Here is a 20858-nt window from a genome sequence, read left to right as displayed (position 1 = left end):
AGTACTCTCGAGATATCTAAAGTATCTTCAGTTGACTACTTTTAATCGTTTTTATTATTTTACATCTAGAATAAATCCAGATTTTGAGGAATGCGAATAATGCAAGCAAACATGTAATAGTACTCAAAGATTTTGGTTTTAAATAATTGAGAAAAAATTTAATTAACTTTTTTTTGAAATAGTAGTATAATGATGGAAAACTAAAAAAGAAAACAGAATTAAAAAAATAATTGACTCTATTCGTTATCTGAAAATAATGTATGAATTTCTTTACATTTTCAAAATATTATAATTACTCTACTTGACAAGCAAATAAATCGAATTGAAACCAAAATAAAACTGTTTATATTGTTTGGGATATTTTATTTAGTTTCAGCCATACATCTAGCTATCGCAACATTTATTGTTCCTTAATTCCACTTCAAGTACAAGAGATAGAAATACAGACAGACACCAAACTAGCAGAACATTGAAGCTACCTGAAAGTTCGTATTTTAATATAAGGAATCAGTATGCCAATATCACTGTATGTAATATGTATTGTGTCATTGTACCAATCTGAAAGCAGCAGCAAAAGCGACCACGATCATACAAAAGCCTCAATGATAAACAGAAAAAAGCAGCACATAATACTTAAAAATAGCGTCCTATCAATTTACTAACAAAATGTTTATCATAAATACATATCATTAAAAAGTGTTTTTCTCTGCTTTATAGTTGCCTTTACAGATTTTAATAATTTAATCATTTTTTCATTTGATTAAATTTTTGTGTTATCTACGACTGAAATAACAACGGACACCACTTTATATGGAGCAGGTCGTTATTTCACATCATAACATTGAAACTACCTGAAAATGCCAACAACTGACGAATTTTTATCTCATTCTGAAATACGATTCAAAAGCAAAAAAAAATCAAATCACACTCGTTTCCTTTGTAAGAAGAAAATAATTTAATTTACATTTAAAATATGATTGAATCGCCATCAATGTTCAAGTGAGCCGTACAAGTGATCCGATGAATCGGTTCAGTTGTTGCTTATTGCCATCGAACCGGTTCAATTAGTGTCAGTGGATACGATAGAGTTCGCTAGTGGTTGACGCAAAGTTGACAGTCTGGCGTCGAAATTGAACGTAGTGGAGTGAAGTGTACGTTAACCCAATTCGCTATTTATGTGTGATTTCGAATAAACTTGTGGTCGGAATAAAATTCGGTAAAGCCAATTGCAAATAAAAGTTTTCGCAATTTTGTAACGAGTGTAAGGCCGAAAAAGCGTCGTTTTTTGAGAAATTGTGTTTGTTTTTGCAAAAATTGCAGGGAAAACGTGATATTAAAAAAAACGCGTTACTCAAAACGTCGGTCGTACGGTCCGCATTTTCCGTTCAGTTGTGACTTCATTGCATACACATAGCTGTCGCCATTTTCGTTTTATAACATAATTTTTTTTTTCTTCTCCTCATACACAACCACTACTTTCAAAGTTAGCAGAGGAAGGCCGCCATCTTGCATCGCTGCTGTTCGTTCTAATCAAAAGACCATTTCAGTTCAAGTTATTGTCTGGTGCAGCAACCAGATTAATTATTTAAGCAAAAAAAAAATTTAAGAAATAATATAAATCCCGAACACAAAAAAAAACACATAAAGAAATTGGTAAAATATGGCTTTAAAAAGAATTAATAAGGTATGTTCATTCAAATAGTTCATAACACAAAGTGTGTGCGTGTATTTTTTCCCGATAATTTTTTTTTTTTTTGTTCGAACGAGAGAAATTTTTTTTTTGTTCGGTCTTACCATTGGACAGAGAAAAAAATGAATGTGGCACAGACATATAACTACGTTAGAAATTTTTTTTCCTCGTTTTTCTTGCTGTCGCTTGCTTTTGCACAAAATCGGCTGTCGAAATGAAATGCAATGAGGAAAAAGAAGGCAAAGGAAATAGAAACGAAACGAAAAATATATATCAAGAAGAAAAAGACGTACGCCCTGCTATTTTCAGCAATCATCATCGCGCACCTCACTCAATCAAATTATATTCGAAGGAGCCAACGAAAAATGTGTGAAACATTTTTTGTAGTGTGATCATATTCGATTCGTTCTGGATACTTCGAAAATTGTTTTTCATGAAACTACTGTAAAAGCACAAAGCGAAGAAAAAAATGGCAAATAAAATGAGCGACGACTTTTTTTTCTCTCTCTCACTCATTCTCGGTCGGTCGCTCGCTCTCTCTCTCTCTCACTCTCCCGAAATTTAAACTAAAGCGAAAAGCGCTTCATCGAGTTGAATGCGTGACTAAGTACTCACAAATCAGTCGAATTTTCATATCGCAAAACTGAAATGTGCAAACGAAGACGAGAAACGAAATGTCCATGAATTCAAAATGCCCATATAAATATTTTTTTTTCTTCTCTCTGTCATCGACCAACGAAACAGAAAAAAAAACCATAAATATTGTACGTTGAACATTGATTGTTGAATAAACAAAACGAAGAACAAAAAAGAGATTGAAATGAATTTTTGCAAGCAAATCATCGATGAAAATTTATTGAACAAAAAATTCCAAACGAAAAATATCACTGACTTAACGGGATTCAGATCCATGGAAAAATGAAGACAATGAACATAAAATCGAGCTGGGTGCGAATCAAAGCGCGACAATACGAAACAACAGTCAATGTGACTGATAGTTTTTTGATTAAAATTCCGCGAAAGTGACTCATTAGAAGAAATGGGAATTCAGTTATAGGAAGAGGCATTTAGTTCACGACTCGCGCAACTTCGTGTAGTAAGCTAACGCTCTAAAATTAATGAAACATTATGCTCACCGTGTTGTACGAACACATAGAGAGGAAGAGAAGCAAAAAATATATATTCACACTGTCACTCTCTGTCTCTCTCTTTCTCTCATTCTTTCATTCATGTCGCTTCTCCATTCGGAAAAGAGTTTCCTCGGCTCTCCTCTCTCAGCTCAAACTCAACAACATTTTCTTTTGTTGGATTACAATATCGAGAAAGAGAAAGAAACATGAGAGAGAAAAAGAAAAAAAAAACATGAGGGAAAAACTATTTTTATAATTTTTTTTCAGCATGGAAAAACCTTGTATTTTAATTTTTTTTTCCTGTGTTGAGTGCATGTAATACAATTGATTATCGATTTTCCCATTGTACAATGTTGTATCCAAATGTTTGAGTTGACAAATCAAATCATTGCATGTTTTTTTCTTTCTTCTTATAATGCATTCTCATTGGATTTCTCGTGTTAAAATTTTACATGTATATATAGAAATTTTTGCCAGCCGATGAGTGCCATATTCATCCAACAAATTTGGCTGAAACATTTTGATTATGCATTGTGTGTGTGAGTGTGTGTGCTGTCTGTGTGTATAGACATAGATTGATGTGCGGCGAAAGAAAGTTTCAAAAACCACGCACCAAACTGAACAGTCATCGTATGACTTGATTCGTAAACAATAGAGAGTAACATTGCGAAATGTATAAATTCGGTTTTATTTCGGGCTTCGCTTTGGTTGAGCTGATTTCGTTGAGTTTCTGTCCATCCGTCAACGAACACTGTAATTATATTGGGAAAAATACGCGACCATGCTACATCTACTTCCAAAATATCCGAGTCTAATGCTTTCTCTTTCTCTTCCACAGGAACTGCAAGATCTTGGTCGAGATCCCCCAGCCCAGTGCAGCGCTGGCCCAGTTGGCGATGACTGTAAGTTGAAACAAAAAAAACCATTCAATCTCCTTGGCTAAACCTGTGAATTGAGACGTTATTGGATATCATGGCACATCCAAAACGCCCGTTTAACTAGTGATTCAGTCAGCTTTCATTGGATCAAATCCATCGTTTTTGGCTATGCTTTGCATCACGCGAAATTCTTAAAACGATTTCCTTCTTTATCATAGTCGTGTTTGAAGCGATCGTAAGGGTGACGTTTCGTTTAATTTTTTTTTTCTCACAAAAGTGTCTGTGTATGAGTGATTTGAGCATTATTGCCGACACAGTCGATAACGGCTTCTCGAATTCTCTCGGCTTCTGTGCGTTCTGAAAATGAATCATATCGAATCATATCTCAATCTAAATGCCAAGCAACCAACTAAGCGACCAGTACTCTTATTCGAAAATAATTATTCATTAAAAATATTTTTGCTGTTTTTGCTTCGGTGCTGGTGACGCATTTGAACAACATACAATATAACGTCACCAATTCTCAATGTGAACACATGCACACCAGCTCACCAGCACACCAAGAGTGAAAGACAAAGAGAGCAATAGAGAGGCAGAGCGAACGATTGAGCGAGAGAGAGAAAGACAGATAGAGAGAGAGAGAGAGAGAGAGAGAGAGAGAGAGAGAGAGAGAGAGAGAGAGAGAGAGAGAGAGAGAGAGAGAGAGAGCAAGAACCAGTGTGTATGTTCGTGCAAAGTCATGTCGATGCTGATTTTTGCTGTCGAAGCAAGTAAAATATTTATGCACGTTGTTTGGGCTTTAGAAAATCTTATGCCAAACGAGTCATCACGTTTACGGTGATGTTGAACAATTTGAAATTTTTATTTCGGAATTTTGTGTAATTTATACACACTTTGTGACAATTTGGTGTTTGTTGTGTGTGTGTGTGTGTGTGTGTGTTGTTTTTATTGTTGTTTTTCCTTTTGTCTTTTCAGCCTCTTGTTGTGGCGAATCGAAAAGTCAAAAACATGCCTATTCAATCGCAGTAGATATCGGTTGTCAAGCCTTCGTTTTCAATTTCAGTGTGCGCACAGTTGTGTATGTTTTGTTTCTCGTTCGCTCGCTCGCTCGTTCATTTTGTCGATTGTACAATTGATTGTTGTTCAAGAACGAATTCTTGATACGAATACAATGTATTCGCGACTGTTTTGTGCACTTTGGCTTGTTTTGAAAAACCGATTCGTTCGGCACGTTTGTCAAGTTTGAACTAACTGTATTCATATAGACGTCGGTGATTCAATTCGGTTAAATTTTTCGACAGATCAACTGAGTGAGTGAGTGAGAGAGAGAGGCTCTAATTTCAGCAAAGAATGAATATGTCGTCGCGTTGTTGTTTTATTCACTTCCTTCGTTCTAATGAACGATAAAGCACTACTGTTGAATGTTCGTTGACGTCGTGACTCGGCTTTCTAATTGATTCCGATTGGAACAGAAGATGAAAAAAAAGTGTCATATTTTTTGCTTGGCTGATCGCTTTTCTTCGCTTGAAATTGGTCTCACTCCACCGATGACTAGTGTCAGAAGATGTTCTCAATGTGATCGCAATTCTATTCCCATTGGAGCAAGTTAAATTGAATATTCCGTTGAAACAGTCAAAATAAAAGCATATACTCCACTTTAAAAGCAGAAGCAAAAAAAAACATAAAATAAAAGAAGTTGAATGTGCAAAGATTACACGCATTGTAATTGTTGAGCAGACAAAATTTTTTCATCAAGACATAAATATCTGTATCGTATGTAGAGTCGATTGGGGGAGCATGTGTGTGTGTGTTTGTACGAGAGAGTAGAGTACTAATACATGTGGCACCGCGGTGCTGAAATGCGCGGTGAATGTACACACACATAAACGCATTTCTGTTTGCGCATAAAATCATCGTTCGTGTGCAGCACATTCAATTTTTTTATATCTCTCTGTGTAGTATACACACAGCTATGTGCGCTCTTTCTCTTTGTTTTTTCGTAACGTAACGTAAACAATGGTCTTTTTACGAAATTACACTTTGCTTCTTGCTACTTTACAACAGCGATACAACCGAGAAGAAAAAAGCTGGGATATTCATACGACTACGATGGTGGTGATGATGATGATGATATTGTGTGTTTGTCGCGATTAAATTTCTCTCTCTCTCTCTGGCTCGCTTACTCTCGCTTGAAAATCATTTGGGATGAGCTCGTCATATAATAATAAAATGTGTGCGCTTGTGTCGTTGCTGTGTGTTTTTAAGAGTGTACGTGAATGACATATGCCTGTGTTCAGCTCATCGTTCTCCTGTCGACACGCCGGTTATACAATAAAACAAAGAAAATGTAATGCGTTAATATTTCGTACAACTCTTTTTTGTTGTTGCTGCTGCTTCTCTTTTAATTCACTCGTCGTTGCTTTGACTAACGGCCGTCGTTCATCATTTATATATTTATATATATATAAAAAAAATTCTGTTCGAGGAAAAAAAATCGCTCTCAAAGTATGTGTAAGCCTTTTTTTCGCTTTGATTGTTGTTTTTTTTCCTCTTCCTTCTGAGCTGTTTGCTATATTTCTCTACCGTTTATGTAATCATGAGGAAGACGACGACGACGACGACGACAACAACTACGTCGACAACGATGAACGGCTCCTTAAAGATACAATTCAATCTGCGTGAATCGCCCATGTCTCCTCCGATACAACCCAATGTGATATGCCACTTTGAACATTCAACTTTTATCTTTAAAATCGGTATCGCTTTTTTATCACTACACGTTGCTCTTGCTGGTCACTAAAACGCGGTGATATGTACGTGGGCAAGTGTGCGTGATTTGGTCGCGATGCGAAAAATGTTGTGTTCGGAGGCAGGCGCGCGCGCACACACGCGGGGACACGGAAAGAAAAGAAAAACACACACACACAATTCGGAATGTTGTCAATCAAGATCATTTCTTGGTCTTTGTCGCACACAATATTGGTGTGCTCCTTTTGCCGCGCGCTGTCCACCGACGTCGACGTCGTCGGCATAGTCGCACATGATTCAATTAATGTGTGTAGCCAATATATTAGGTTTCTCATTACAGTTCCTTGATGGAAAACAATGGCATTTCTGTCATTCGCTTCGCGTGCACACTCCATTATTGGCAGTAAATATATTGTACACAGACACAACAAATTTACCTCAGACGCGTGTGCACGTATATCGAATACGACTGAATGTATATATGGAAATCCAAAAGGTGAGAAACGTCCAACGAATTTTGACGAAACATGTATGAATGTATGTCAAATTTTCAAATGCGCCATTCTCGCATACCTAAGCAACCCTATCGTTGTTGTTTCAGATAAAGCTGATTTAATTACGTTGTTTTTTTCTTTCGCTTAATTTTATCATGTTTTTTTTTCGTCATTTATTGACTTGCTCGTTGTCACATCGACACAATGGATGTCAAGATACATAGAACGGCTATTTTAAGTCAAGACACAGAGATGACAGAAAAGGAATATTGTCAATACTCCAACGAAATTCAACTAATGCAATAGCAAATGGCATGGAATTATGAAGTGGATTCCCAAAGCTGCCTCTTGTACGTGCCACATGAAATATGTCAATAGAGCAATTATTCGCATTGATAATTTGGATAACGATTAGCAAATTATTAAAACTATAATTGCAAAAGCAATCTGCGATATCTGCGTTCCGTGTACATTTTAATACGATTCGAATGAGTATTAAAGAGACGGAACTAGATAACACACCAAATCATCACTTAATCTATATTGTTTACACAAACCAATACAATTTTAACACATACACACCACATACTAAATGTTTTTTTTTCTCTCGTTTTCTCTTTCTCTCTTTTCGCAGTGTTTCACTGGCAAGCAACAATCATGGGACCTGTAAGTTGAACTTTTTTTTCTCTTGTTGTTGTTGCTGTTCTCATATGTGAACATGCACACTCAACACAATATGAAAACAAACAGAAGATCACCTCACTAATGATGCATTTTCCATTTTATTTTACAGCCGGACAGTCCGTACCAAGGTGGTGTATTCTTCTTAACAATACATTTTCCAACAGACTACCCGTTCAAACCACCAAAAGTGGCTTTCACAACGCGCATATACCACCCCAACATTAACAGTAATGGTTCGATTTGTTTGGACATATTAAGATCTCAATGGTCTCCAGCGTTAACTATATCAAAAGGTAAACACTCACGAAAAATAAATGCAAGTGCAGAGTTTTTTTTAAAAAATGAAATTCCTAAATTGGATTTCCATGTGTGCCATGACAAAAATGTCGATTTTGTTTTTATATCGAGAATTGTGACGACGTTCTGAAAATCGGCACTGCAACCTATCTCCATTTGAACACAGCATCACATTGCTGGGTTTCGATTTGATTGTTTTCCATATAAATTGCTCTAAAATTGTTCTAATTTTTTTCTCTTTCGATTTCTTTCTTCCGCAGTTCTGCTGTCAATTTGCTCTCTGCTGTGTGATCCAAATCCAGATGATCCATTAGTTCCTGAGATTGCAAGAATATACAAAACCGATCGCGAAAAATACAATGAACTAGCTCGGGAATGGACCCGGAAATATGCTATGTGATGTGATGCTTTTTAATAAAAGAGAGAGAAAAATATCAATCCGTCAAAAATGAAAAACACACAATAATTGCATTATTCTCTTATTGATTCTAGAAATTAAATGAGAATAATAAAGATTAATTGCAAACAAAAAAAAACAAACAGCATCATCCGGATGAAAAAAAAATGAGAGTAAAGGCAAAGAATAAAAAAAAAAGATTAAATAACAACAACAACAAACAACATGAAAAATCACAAAAAAATCTATTAAAAAAATTAATAAAAAAAACTGAAAGAGAACGGAAACATATACAACTGAGCTAAAATTTATTGTAAACTGAAATTAAAAAGCAGAAGAGAAAAAAAACAAACCAACAAAAACAATAAGAGTAAACAATATCACCAAAATTCAAAACCTGAAAATAAAACCAATAAAAAGCCGTATGAAGAGAAAGAAAAAGCGTTCAGAAATTACAAGAACACAGAGACACTCACAGCCACAACACACACACACACACACAACAACAATATTTACATGGAATCATGGAAAATAAATAATTAATATTGCTATACTTAATTTAATAAACTTAGCCACAGTTCGCATTTTGTTTATAACGAAACCATAATTTCTTTTTTTTTCTTCTATATTTTTTTGTTCTTTTTCGGTGTCCTTTTTTGTCTATATTCTTGAATCGGATCGAAAATATACTTTAAAACAAACAAACAAATGGAAAGAAAAAATGAGAAACAAACACACACAGACAAACACTCAGTAAAAAAAAGAGAGAAAAGAATGGTGTGAAAGACAAGATACTTAGATATTGATTGAAAATTAATCGAGAAGAAAGAAACAAAGAAAAAAAAACAAAACACAAAAACAAACACACGAGAGAAGTAAAAACCACCTCAATAAAACAAAAAAATGATGGAAATTACGTTAGTAGAGTGAAGAAAGAAAATAATCGCATTTACACAGACAGAAAAAAAAATGAAGAAGATGAAAACATCAACAACAACAAAAACAAAACCAAGAGAGAATTACAAATTCACATACGCAGACAATTTTTTTTTTTCGTTATTCCTTTTTTACTTGCCCAAAAGTCTAAATAAATTTTTTACTTAAAATTCAACCAGCCACGGGATTTCATTGAAATCGCCACCAATTTATTTTATCACAACGATCCACCTTTATTCTCTCGCTCTTCCTTTTTCTATTTACCTCTCTCTCACTGAGTACATTTTTTTTGCTTTCTCTCTCTCTCTCTCTCTCTCTCTCTCTCTCTCTCTCTCTCTTGTCGCTTTAAATGTGGGAAAAATATCGGTTCGAATTTGCTAAAGAATGAGTTTTTTTTGTTTCGGTTCGGATAAGATCCATGTGTTTTTTTTGTGAAATTGTCCCCATTTCGGAATGTAGACATCTATACGGTTCTATTCGATCATTCCACATATACTCGCCCGAGTGCTGCATTCAGACTTTTTACACATATACCGCGTGCGAGCACTCGTGCGCGCTCCATACACACAGCCGAGATATTGGAATATGGCTCAGTCAGTGGTTTGTGAATTTCAGTTCAGTTTACAATTTCGTCTAAATTTTAAGGTAATATCAAACCAAAACACAACACATTTTGTTTTACGTTTCGCTTTTTTTTCGTTGTTGTTTTTTTTTCTCTGCTTCAACTAAACTAGATAGTTTTAAACAACAAAACAAACAAAAAACCAATTACCCTTATTCTTATCCCAGTATATATATATATATATATATATTTTTTTAATTTTAAATGTTCTTCTTATTGTTTTCCATTAGTTTTTCAATTTATTTTCCTTTGTAATTTATAATTTCATAGTGTTTTATTCCCGTTTCTCAAATTCCTTTTTAAAATCAACATCCGATGTGCGATGCGCCGACGTAAAAACTAAACTCTCATGTTTCAGCAAAATAAAATGAAAAGCAACATTACAATTGAACACACAATTGAATGATAAAAACAATTTGAAAACAAATTAATCAAGCTAAAAACAGAAGAATGAATGATTAATCCGTAATGAACAGCTAAGGATGAGAAAGAAAAAAAAAACCAACAAGATAATGAACAATTAAAAGAAGAAAAAAACAAACAAACAAACAAATAAATTATAAAATTGAATGGAATAAACGTGCGTTAGTTTTGTGTTTTCTATAAATAAAAATCATGAAAAATACGAAATCATCCATTTGGGCTGTCGTTTGAATTCTATATATTTTGCATGTAAAAGGAAGCGTAAATAAACAATAAATTTCAGGTGGAGAATTTGGTGGGTGACACAAGGAGCCTTTCCGAAAGGTTTGTATTGTTCAGATTGAAAATTCATTTTGAATTCCCTCCATTGAATCGACATGATTCCAACAGTAAGTGTGTCAATAAGCGCCATCTAGCGACGGGCATAAAATTCAACTTGCATCATTCACTCATCATATTTGGGTGGAATTGGGCCAAATGTGGCTAAAAACTCACGATAACAATATTACAATGGAAATGCAAACAATTCCATCAAAAAATTCTATAGCAAACTGTCAATAAGTCAATTTAAATCACACTGAAAACCCTTTTTCCGCACCATATTTGGGTTGCGTTTACACCGTTGCAGTTTGCGGTGTAGACGTTTCATAGAATCGTATGAAATATGGTAGCGTTTGTACCGTAGACTGACAATATAGAACTGTCAATCGTGATTGGTATGTGAAAATATATATTAATTTTATTAGTAAACTTTCCATCTAATTATTCTTCAGAGCTTTGTCATCCTATTCTGCTTACGTTGAGACCGATTTACTGAAAACAAAAATCGACACAGCCTTCAACCACCAAGCAAGCTAGTAGACCAAAAACAAAAACAGAAATTATTTCGTTGAAGGAAAGTGTTGATAAAAATAGTGTTAAAAAATTTACATTAAGTCCGCGATAGGCGAGAGTGTTTCTTTCTATCTGTTCAAAAAAGAAGAAAAGTGAATACCGAGTAGATAATAGTGTTTTGTCGTGTTTTGGTTAAAGCTTCATCGAATTCATCTCTTATAAATATACATACACACTCATAAATCATGTCTCAGCCAAGCACACCAGCACTGCAACCAACTTATATGAAAGTGTTCATACAGAGAGATTATAGTGATGGTACATCGGTCAAATTCCAAAATAGATTCCCACCTGAACTGGAAGGCAGGGTAAATATTTGCAAGTGATTCATCTCTGCATACGACAGAGAGACATTCCATTGGCGGCAAATGTGGTTTCATTCCTTTGATAACGGTGTTTTTGTTTTTTTCTTCATTTCTTTTCAAATTTCGCTCGACCGAAAAAAAAATTCGATGTATTTGTCAATGCAGATAGAACGACAGCAGTTCGAAGCAACAATCAACAAACTCAATGAATACTTTGCGGAGGCTGAAAAAGGATCTTGCAGTACATACTGGTAAGTGTGGGGTTAATGCGTGTGCGTTTGTGTGTGGGACAGCGATTTTTCCGCACAAAGTGCATCTTTTGATCTGTATGGCTAATTGATTGATTTGAACAACGGTCTCTTTACAGTGAGGGATGTTTGGCATGTATCACCGCCTACTTAGTATATTTGTGCACAGAAACACACTACGAAAAGGTAAATCAAATTAAACTTATGGCTTATCTCAATCGCACCAGAACGTATCGATTTTAATGCCTTTGTTTGTGTCGTTTTTTCTTTCTGTCTTTGTTTTTCTTCCCTTTTTTCGCTCTTGTTCAGTGTATTCGAAAGGTTTCCAAGTACATTGCCCAACAGAATGAACGAATTTACAATCCGAAAGGCTTACAAATTACTGATCCAACGTATCGTGGCTTACGCGTAATAGAAATATCAATACTTGATCGTCTGGGAAGAACTTGACTGCCACTCTCGCATTCAACTGAAGAATTTTTTATGTAAAACTTCCTAATCAAAACAAAAAGAGAAATGAAATGAAAAGAATTTTCGTTAAAACACATCTATGCTCCCTCCCAAAAACACACACAAACACTCAAACTCACACAAGAAATATATCAGTCATCATTCGACCAAATGCAGAGCAGCATAACACAACAAATTGGGATAAGTCATTATTAAGATTCATTATTATTATCAACAAAGAGTAATTTTTATTGTTATTATTTAAAAAAAAACAGAGAAAGAGTAAAATTATGTTTAAAATTCAAAAGCCTTTAACCCCAATCCGGATGAATCCGATGTTCAACTGTTTCAAATTGTTTAGTTTTTTTTTTCTTTTTTTTTCTGTCATTCATTCACATTCTAATCATGAATTTGAATTTAAATTATTTTTTCACACTAATTTAGAAAATTTATTGTATGAATTATAACATTTGATTATTCGAATCTGCATAAAAAAATAAAATAGAAATAACTGAAAAGAAATAAAAAAAAATCAAAATCGATGTTGGTAATATCATGTTACATGCATAATTGAAATGGTTTAGATTATTAGATTGTATTATTAGACAATCTCCTCGGAAATCATGCGTTCTTATCATTGCTGAGTCAGGCTATGGTTAAGTCACGAACAGATAGTGACTTTTGTTGTAATCGGCTTCGATGAAGAATATTCGTTTCGATCTAAACCGACATTGTGGTGGCTTTTGTTCGACTTCAAATGAAAAGTAAGTGTTACGATATCGATCTGTCGTATTAGCCCATTGCGGTTCACATCTATTTTTAATCAATTAATTCCCAAAATTGGCAGCTCTAATTTGATTAAATTAATGACCTCAATAACATGTTCTGCCTTGGATGTGTCGCTCCGTTAATCACTTTAAAAAAACTGCCGTCGAAAAAAAAACTAGCGGCCAACCTTGAAGATTATAAAAGAATCCAAAACGATAGGGTACATTATATGCGGCAGTCTCTTATCCACGTATATGACGTACCGCATTACCAATAAATCGTTCATATGGATTCAATCTAGGACGCTAACTGCTTTTATCTCCCGAAATTGCTGTGCCTTTTCTCTGTCTCTCTCTATCGCTCTCCCTCTCTCTTTCAGCGTTCCAATGGAATGCGGATGGCACTGCATGCCTATCTTATTGTTGTTATTGTTGAATAAAAATGGTCTTTTGTCGCTAAGTTGCGTTAAGAGTTAGCCTCTTGAAGTTTCCATTCATTGTCGGTTCGGCGAGAGATGACAATAGGAATCAGATCGAATCAAGGATAAATTCAATTTCTCATTCTCTCTGTCTCTCTTTCAAATGAACGAAATGACATTGTATTACTAATGATAAATTATCGATGACAATGAATTTAGGGAATATCGATGCAATCGCTGTTTTTCTCAACTGATCGCAAATGGAGAGATGCGATATAAAAACCAAACGAAGAAAAAAATGTAACGAACGACTCTACCAAATACCAAAAATAATAGACGAAAATTCACTTGGAATCAAAATACTGTTCATGCAAATGCCGTCGTCATATCATTAAACAACATGCGGTTACGATAACGGAGCACCAACACGTGCGCGTCTGTATGGAGAAGTGGTTTGCATTGTGGATTCAAAATACGGACTTCTTTTTTCGTCCAAAACCAACACTCTCACTTGCGGCAATTCATCCAGTCTAAATAACTAACTTTCCGCTTATTATAATAATCTGTTTGTGTTTGCTCTTGAAAAGCATGGGCCGTTTAACGGAGGCAGAAATCTTTCACTCGCTGTGTGTGGTGTGTCGCTCCTTCTTTACTTTTGACTTGAAACATAATGCTGGCACATTCAACGATATCCGTCGCTTTGGCTGACTAGCTGGCTGGCTCGACTGACTAACTGACTGTGTGTACGGTGTGCGGATTGCGCAAGCGCCACCTCAAATATTCGGAAAATTCAATTTACAATATATTCAATTCACTTACTTGTCGTTGTTCGGTATTGGTTTCAGTTCTGTGTTTGTTTTCCTGTTCCAAGGAGCACATCACAATGTTTGAGAACATTTGTTAGTCGCCAACAACACGCGTGCACGTTCAAACTTCAACGGTTGTCTAACAACCGTTCATTGAAATTCACACTCAACTCAGAACCAAACGTACGTAACTTTACCAGAGAGTAAAATGAAAAAGAATAGCGGAAAACCTCCTTTTAACTTTTAACAATAAAAAAATGCCGCATTAAAACCAAAAACGCGCACACACAAACACAACAAAGGAACAAATTTGAGAAAAGAAAATAAAAAAAAATTATTATCTGTGATAGTGAACGGTCCGATTTTGAATTGTTGTTGCCATCGCATTTCAACTAATCTCGCATGAGTTATGAAGCTCAGGACTTTATAGCGCGAAACCATAAATATTAAAACACACACAAACGAACACATAAAAATATTAAATAGAGCCCAACTAATGTTTTTGCGGGGAAATAGCAGCAAAGCATTTAAGATCGTCCAATAAAAAAAATGAACCTTGCCAATTGGATATTGCCAGAAAGCATACATAAATTATCCGTCTAAATATTTTTATTTTCGATAATTTCGGTTGTGATATTTTTAAAATGCAAACGCAAACGGACCGCATTTGTATTTGTGTGTGTACGTACGTACGTACGAACGAGTATAGTCGACACATTGTTGGTCACATCGATCTTGTCTTTTGAATATTTTCAAATCATCCGTTTCCTTGTGACATTCTGTCTATCTATCACCGAATAGAATGTATATACCGTTCTATTGTTATTCCCGATTTTAAAATTGACGAGCGCGCTGCTGCGCTCGGGCCGAATGCTTACAAATTGAGTTTCAAAACAATAAAACTGAAGAACGACAACAGGAAACAAAAAAAAACGACCGAATGAGATATAAAAAAGTATAAACTTTCAATTCTTAATTTTATTTCAGTTGAAATGTGCTGTCGCTGCTGTTGCTGCTGCTACTACAACAACAACAACAACAACAACAACAACAACGAAAAGCTCACGAATCGGAATACAAATTGTGATGAAAACGAACGAATCGAGAGAAAAGAACGAAAAAAAACAAGTTGTTTGAACGTTGCATGAGTTGAACTACTTTTTTCGAAACTCGAGCACGCCAATTTGGCTGACGATGATAAACATTGAATGCCGATGGTCTGCACCAATTTTCAACGGTTTAACAACTCCATTCGATATTAAATAGTGAAGCATTTGTTTACTTGTTTTTTCGACGATCTTTGGTGCGATTGGTCATACGATTGAATTATTGTTGTAGGTGTGCAAACTATTAATAGCATAAATTTTTGGAATTTTTTTCTAAACAAAAAAACATAATATAGAAACGAGTACAAATCGACACCAAACATTTCCGTTCCGAACACAAAGCAACATCCAAATACAAGCATCCACCCAACTTCATTTCGATAATTAATCAAATTCGACCATTGTTCAAAGTGTGCGCTCAACTGAACATTCGAACATTCAGTAAATCAGGTCACTGGCAGTCGGTAAGTATAGACAATTTCATATGACTCCATTAGAAAAAAAATAGAATTATTTTTGAAGGGGGAGACACAGAAAGACAATCAAAAAAAGATGCATCAGTATCAGTAAATTTGTTCGCATCAAAATAAAAAAAAACAAGAAGCTCAGCAAAAAAAATGCCTCGATGGTAATCGATGGTGGCACCAAAATCCGAGCATATGTTCAATTTCGTGTTGAATCCGATTTGATATGAAATTTGTTTTAAACCCTACCGGCAAAAAAGCTGCGACAACTCTGTCATATTGAAATATCAATAAGCATACACGTCGGCAGCTTATCAACGGGTTGCACTTGTGTGCCGTTATCCCAATAAATTAAATTGGAAAGAGAAAACGACAGAAGGGGGAAAAACTGCGCTGCAAAAAAAAAATTAAATTTTTTTTTGTTCAGAATCCAAAAATGTTGCAATATTGCTTCATAATAATATGTGCAACACATCCAGCGGTGGAACATTAAATTTGTTGTAACAGGAAGAGGTGCTTAAGCCGCTTTCATCATATCCATTTTGGTTAAGCTGCAAAATCCCAAAGTAAACTTTAAGTGGAATGGAAGCATCAGACACGTAGAGTGTGTTGAAATGGAGGGATGAACGGGCCTGCATTAAATTTTCAGTGTATTTCTTCAGGGCAGTAGTCATGCAGTAATACCACCACGTCGCTATGACTATTTGTCAATTTGCTCCCATAGCAAAACAAAGTAGAAACAAAGAAAAAAACGCAACAGCGCAACTTTTTAATAATGAGTTAAGCGTCCGAAAAATCAATTTTCAAACGTCGCGTCCAACTTTTTTTTTTTGCAGCATTCGAAGAAAGGCCAAAATACACTGACAAACCAAATGAAAAGCCACCATTTGTAGATGTATTTTTTTTTTCTCGATGGCACGATATTCATCTGAAGGCGTGCAATGCGTACACTGGAGATCAACACGCTTGGATACCATCCGAAACGTGCTTGCTTAAAAGAAACAAAAGGGAAAAACTCTCTTCGTTTTTTCTTCCTTTCATTTCTTCAAATTTGTTGTGTTTTCTTTTCTCTTCACTCAATAGCCTTGTTCCTCATTTTTCACCGGGTTTCCGTCTCATCCTCATCGCTCATTCAATAATAGCCACTTCACGGGACAAAAAAAAAGTATATCCAAGAATAACATTCATTTTTATTTACTCAATTCGTTTCATTTGTGTGTGGCGAATTGTATTGTTATTTATTGCTTGTCTTGTTTCTGGTCCATTTTAACGCCGTTGCCGGATGAGCACTGTGTGTGTGTTGATGCTATGCTCTCAAATTACTTTGTGCGCGCATTAGCGTATTCATTCATATCGCAGATAAGCTTAAGAAGCTATTGAAATTTGTTTGTACCACCTACCCCATTCTTCTCGCTCGCTCCTCATCTTCATCATTGTCTTGTTTTCTCGCGGTCGTGCAACTATTCAACGTACCCAGCTCAATGCGATTTTCACGAGCTGTTATCAGCATACTCAATACGTTTGCCACATTTCATATTTTTCATTCAATTTCTATCGCAATTGTGTGTACTGAACGCCTTTATCTCGGTATTGTGCGCCACATATTAGCCGCAACAAATTGCTTTACTTCAATCTTTTATTTTATATTCGCATCACTTTCTTCGCATTGTGATCATTTCCATTCTCATTTGACCTTTTCCTCGCACTGAACATCCGGGGTTTCGTTACGAAAAAAAATTGACTCTTCGTTTTTATTCAACGGAAGATCGAATTCATTCTCTCTTCTCTTGTTACTCTCACGATAAGGAGACAGTGGAATAAATTAAAGACGAAAATTGAAAGGAAGGAAAACATCAGTTATGTGTAAGCGAAAAAAAGGATTCAACAAAATAATCTTTCCATCGAAATATGTATACGGAGATATTCAAATTTCTCCTTGAACATTAATGGAATAAAAGAATAAAAAATGAATTGTGAAACTACAATCTATCGCGTCTTATTGAGCGATCAAATCAAATAACTCACAAATGATATAATATTCGAGGGTCACGCTCGAACTTCCTCGAAACCGAATGCAACAACGTTTGTGAAATGAGAGAAAGAGAGAGAAAACGATGCTGATGCTATGGGTCTTTTGGATATTTTATACGTCTCTTAAGGGACATTCGGAAGCATGGATACGAATAAAATATGCTTGATTGTTGCTACTCTCGATATTTTCACCAGCAACACAAATCATTTCAAATGCAATAATATAGGTTATTTGCTCACTTCCTTCTTAATACACTCGAGAGAGAGAAAGTGAACAAACACGAGTGGGAAAAAGGTATACATAGTGGGTTTTTCTGTTTGGTCGATATAAAATATGTTTCATATGCTCATAATACAATGTAATCAGATTTTCATTAACCGAATCGGCAGCTGAGATTAAGATAATTTATCCGAATGAATGAATGAACGGCAAAAGCTACTTGTGTCGTTGTCGACAACCATTTTGTGTGAAAGTGCACATATAAACCGGAGCGAGCCGGATTTATATTAAATTGATCATGGTCGATTGGCCCAAGCCAACACCAATCCGTCCACCCGAAATTATAATGCAATAAATTATTTGCACATTTTCGGCTCGAAATCCGAAAAACAATGATACAATAACCGATTCAAGTGGCTTGAACACATAAATTGTTATTGCTTTGACCATTTTATTGCATGCGAATTTGTTTAAACACATAATTCCTACTTATTTCCATCGATACGAGAACTATTTAACCTCTTCGGTTCGCATGACCGACACGGTCTTTCTGGCCGTCTAATATTGAAATTATTTTTTTCTAGATTAGTATGCTCGATTGAATTTTGCGCCGAACCAATCCTCTTCTTTTTTTTCCTTCATCTTCTTCTTTTGCTTCATCTATTTCTTAATATTCTTCAACAGGCTAGAAATGAATTTGTTTTCATGATTGTGCACATTTTCCCAAGGAATTTCTCCGGCATTTGCACACTCAAGCACAATCATCAAATTTTATTGAATAACCAGGGATCGAACACACACACACACACACAAACATTTCAAATCAAATTCCTGAATTCGATTGTTTGCAATTTTCACAACTGATTTTCCAATCTCTTTCCAAATGAAAAGTCCATCAAAAGCGTAATGAAAAATGTATCGACAACAGATTCGCTTCCTCTTCGCTGTTACAATTACCAATTTCTTTTCTCTTTTTTTTTGGAAAATGTTTTTTCGATGTCGAACACGGTAAGTTTTGGCTTGTGCAATCGGAATATTACAAGAAAATGCTCTTCCAAACAAAAGAGCTTTCTCGAAAAGAGAGTGAATGCGAGAGCGAGAGTGCGAAAGAGAAGAAATAAAGTAAAATGAAATGTTTCTTCTCTCTTCCTGCCTCCGTTTAATGATTTATTTATTGAATTTTTCTGGCAATACGTTTTTATAGTCGGCAATTTCTATTTTGATTATCTTCAGACAGCAAATAAAAGACATGTGCAAGTTTGTAAATGACTTAAGGCAACTTCCTCGCTTTTGCATTCATCCGCTATACAATACGCCTAATTTGTGGAAAATAATTTTCGTTTTATCAGCGTAATACTAATGGATTTAAGAAGAAAAAAAAAGCCACGAACAACCCCAGCCATATTGCATACTAGTAATAGTAGGGTGGAGCAAAATATTGTGACTTGATTCTGGCATGTTGTATGCGATAAACGGCGAAAAAGGTGTAAATGCTGTTTGTAAAATCGTGCTATTGTACGCTTTTATTATGCGTTCCGGATTATGAAAGTTGCCAAGAATATAATTGTATGAAGTTTTGAATAAAAACGAATATAATACCGCTAATTATTGGCAATTTTGCAAAGTTTGTTCAACAAAAACGCATTTTCGGTGCTATAAACTCTTCACTTCTGTGTCGCCTGCTTTCATTTAGATAGTGGATGGGGTTGGCATGACATTGATGATTTGGATTTGGAGCAGCAGATGTGATGGCTTGGACCACGTGACATTGCTTGAAAATCGCTTCACTCTAACGTCACACATACGATATGCACAACACGTGACGTTCTCTGTCTTTTTATGCGAGCGGATGCCAAGTGAACTGTCTCAAACTGGAATATAAAAAAAAGAAGCAGATCATATCAAACATTCAAATTAAATCTAGAAATATGCGTTAAATGATATCTTCTGATAGGAAGAAGCCGGAGAGAGAGCCTCATATGGTCCCGCCAAGTGAACTGAATTGAAATCGCACACGGTATGCGCTGGCAAAACAAAAGGTGCTACTGCTGCGGATGCAATGATAAATAAATTATCGTTTCATTCAGTTGCGTCGACGGTGATGTAAAACGTAAAACTCGTCATATGAATAATAAATAATGATGTTCAAGCGAAAAATATTTCCTGATCCACATATACATACAGAGAGAGAGAACGACACTAAAACCATATTTACGCTCGATTTCGTTGCCTCGGTATGGTTGAAATTTTTTATTGGATTATTCATGAAATTTAAATAATTTGAGACGTGGAGCATAAAACGGTGAATTAATATGAAGAAATGACAGTCGATTGATACATTGTTGTACGATTTTTTTTCTTCATTTCTTCTATCAAAATAAAATCGCTGGCGAACAAAAGATCACTCAAACCAAAAGAACTCTCTCTCACTTGGAATTCATGCAGCAAACCGACGAGGACGATGACGATGACGACGACGACGACGACAACGGCAACGATGACGGCAACATTGTTGGATCGCATATCAAGATGTTAAAATTTCCATTCTTTCAGCCCGTGTGGTGTATGTTAATCAGTGCGCATCAAGATCGGGACAACCATTTGAAATGAACAAAAAAAAGACGATTTTTTTCCTCGGTTGTTCTTGTTGAATCTGTCATCGGCAAGCCTTGAGCCATCATCGACTTGAATGTTGCTCCGCAATTTGTTCGCAATGCGTTCAGCCACCATCATCCAGCACTCAGCTGGAATGTTGTGTGCGACTTTTTTGAGCTCCCTTGATTTTGATTCTTATCTTCATACCACACACACACACACACACACACACACACACACACACACACACACAC

General features: G+C 35.5%; 3 protein-coding genes across 6 annotated transcripts in view; all 3 read left to right on the top strand.

The window, feature by feature from the left end:
* Window positions 1-1068: 1068 nt before the first annotated feature.
* On the top strand, window positions 1069-8919 carry LOC129578629 (ubiquitin-conjugating enzyme E2-17 kDa). Of its 4 annotated transcripts, none has more exons than XM_055467467.1 (6): window positions 1069-1216; window positions 1485-1684; window positions 3659-3722; window positions 7575-7606; window positions 7734-7917; window positions 8182-8919. In XM_055467467.1, the coding sequence occupies exons 2-6, from the start codon at window positions 1661-1663 to the stop codon at window positions 8319-8321; spliced, it is 444 nt and encodes a 147-aa protein (XP_055323442.1). In that variant the 5' UTR covers window positions 1069-1216; window positions 1485-1660; the 3' UTR covers window positions 8322-8919. The 4 variants fall into 4 exon arrangements, with proteins under 4 accessions (XP_055323442.1, XP_055323443.1, XP_055323444.1 ...); XM_055467468.1 differs by having other exon boundaries at window positions 1118-1216; window positions 1489-1684; XM_055467469.1 differs by lacking the exons at window positions 1069-1216; window positions 1485-1684; window positions 3659-3722 and adding exons at window positions 6754-6942; window positions 7157-7290.
* A 2076-nt stretch (window positions 8920-10995) lies between these two features.
* Window positions 10996-15758, top strand: LOC129578630 (golgin subfamily A member 7). Its single transcript, XM_055467472.1, has 4 exons — window positions 10996-11501; window positions 11664-11749; window positions 11866-11932; window positions 12056-15758. Exons 1-4 carry the CDS (start codon window positions 11379-11381, stop codon window positions 12194-12196), a joined length of 417 nt encoding a protein of 138 aa, XP_055323447.1. The 5' UTR covers window positions 10996-11378; the 3' UTR covers window positions 12197-15758.
* The window catches only part of LOC129578626 (rhodopsin, GQ-coupled-like), a 25121-nt gene continuing 19649 nt past the window's right edge, over window positions 15387-20858 (top strand). The window contains exons 1-2 of the mRNA XM_055467465.1: window positions 15387-15526; window positions 15706-15758. The gene's annotated coding sequence lies outside the window, so the exon portion shown is untranslated. The remainder of the gene's footprint in view (window positions 15527-15705; window positions 15759-20858) is intronic.

Source organism: Sitodiplosis mosellana, unplaced genomic scaffold (assembly GCF_009176505.1).
Source record: "Sitodiplosis mosellana isolate CC-2019 unplaced genomic scaffold, AAFC_SMos_1.0 Smas_scaffold_6226, whole genome shotgun sequence".
Lineage (NCBI taxonomy): Eukaryota > Metazoa > Arthropoda > Insecta > Diptera > Cecidomyiidae > Sitodiplosis > Sitodiplosis mosellana.
The sequence above is the reverse complement of the archived record's forward strand: the minus strand, read 5'-3'. Positions and strand labels throughout refer to the sequence as shown.

Coding starts and splice junctions, on each gene's coding strand:
- LOC129578629 (XM_055467467.1), top strand. CDS start 1,661: ATGGCTTTAAAAAGAATTAATAAG. Junction 7,607..7,733: donor AAGCAACAATCATGGGACCT/GTAAGTTGAACT, acceptor TTTATTTTACAG/CCGGACAGTCCGTACCAAGG. Junction 7,918..8,181: donor AGCGTTAACTATATCAAAAG/GTAAACACTCAC, acceptor TTTCTTCCGCAG/TTCTGCTGTCAATTTGCTCT.
- LOC129578630 (XM_055467472.1), top strand. CDS start 11,379: ATGTCTCAGCCAAGCACACCAGCACTGCAACCAACTTATATGAAAGTG. Junction 11,502..11,663: donor CACCTGAACTGGAAGGCAGG/GTAAATATTTGC, acceptor TTGTCAATGCAG/ATAGAACGACAGCAGTTCGA. Junction 11,933..12,055: donor CAGAAACACACTACGAAAAG/GTAAATCAAATT, acceptor GCTCTTGTTCAG/TGTATTCGAAAGGTTTCCAA.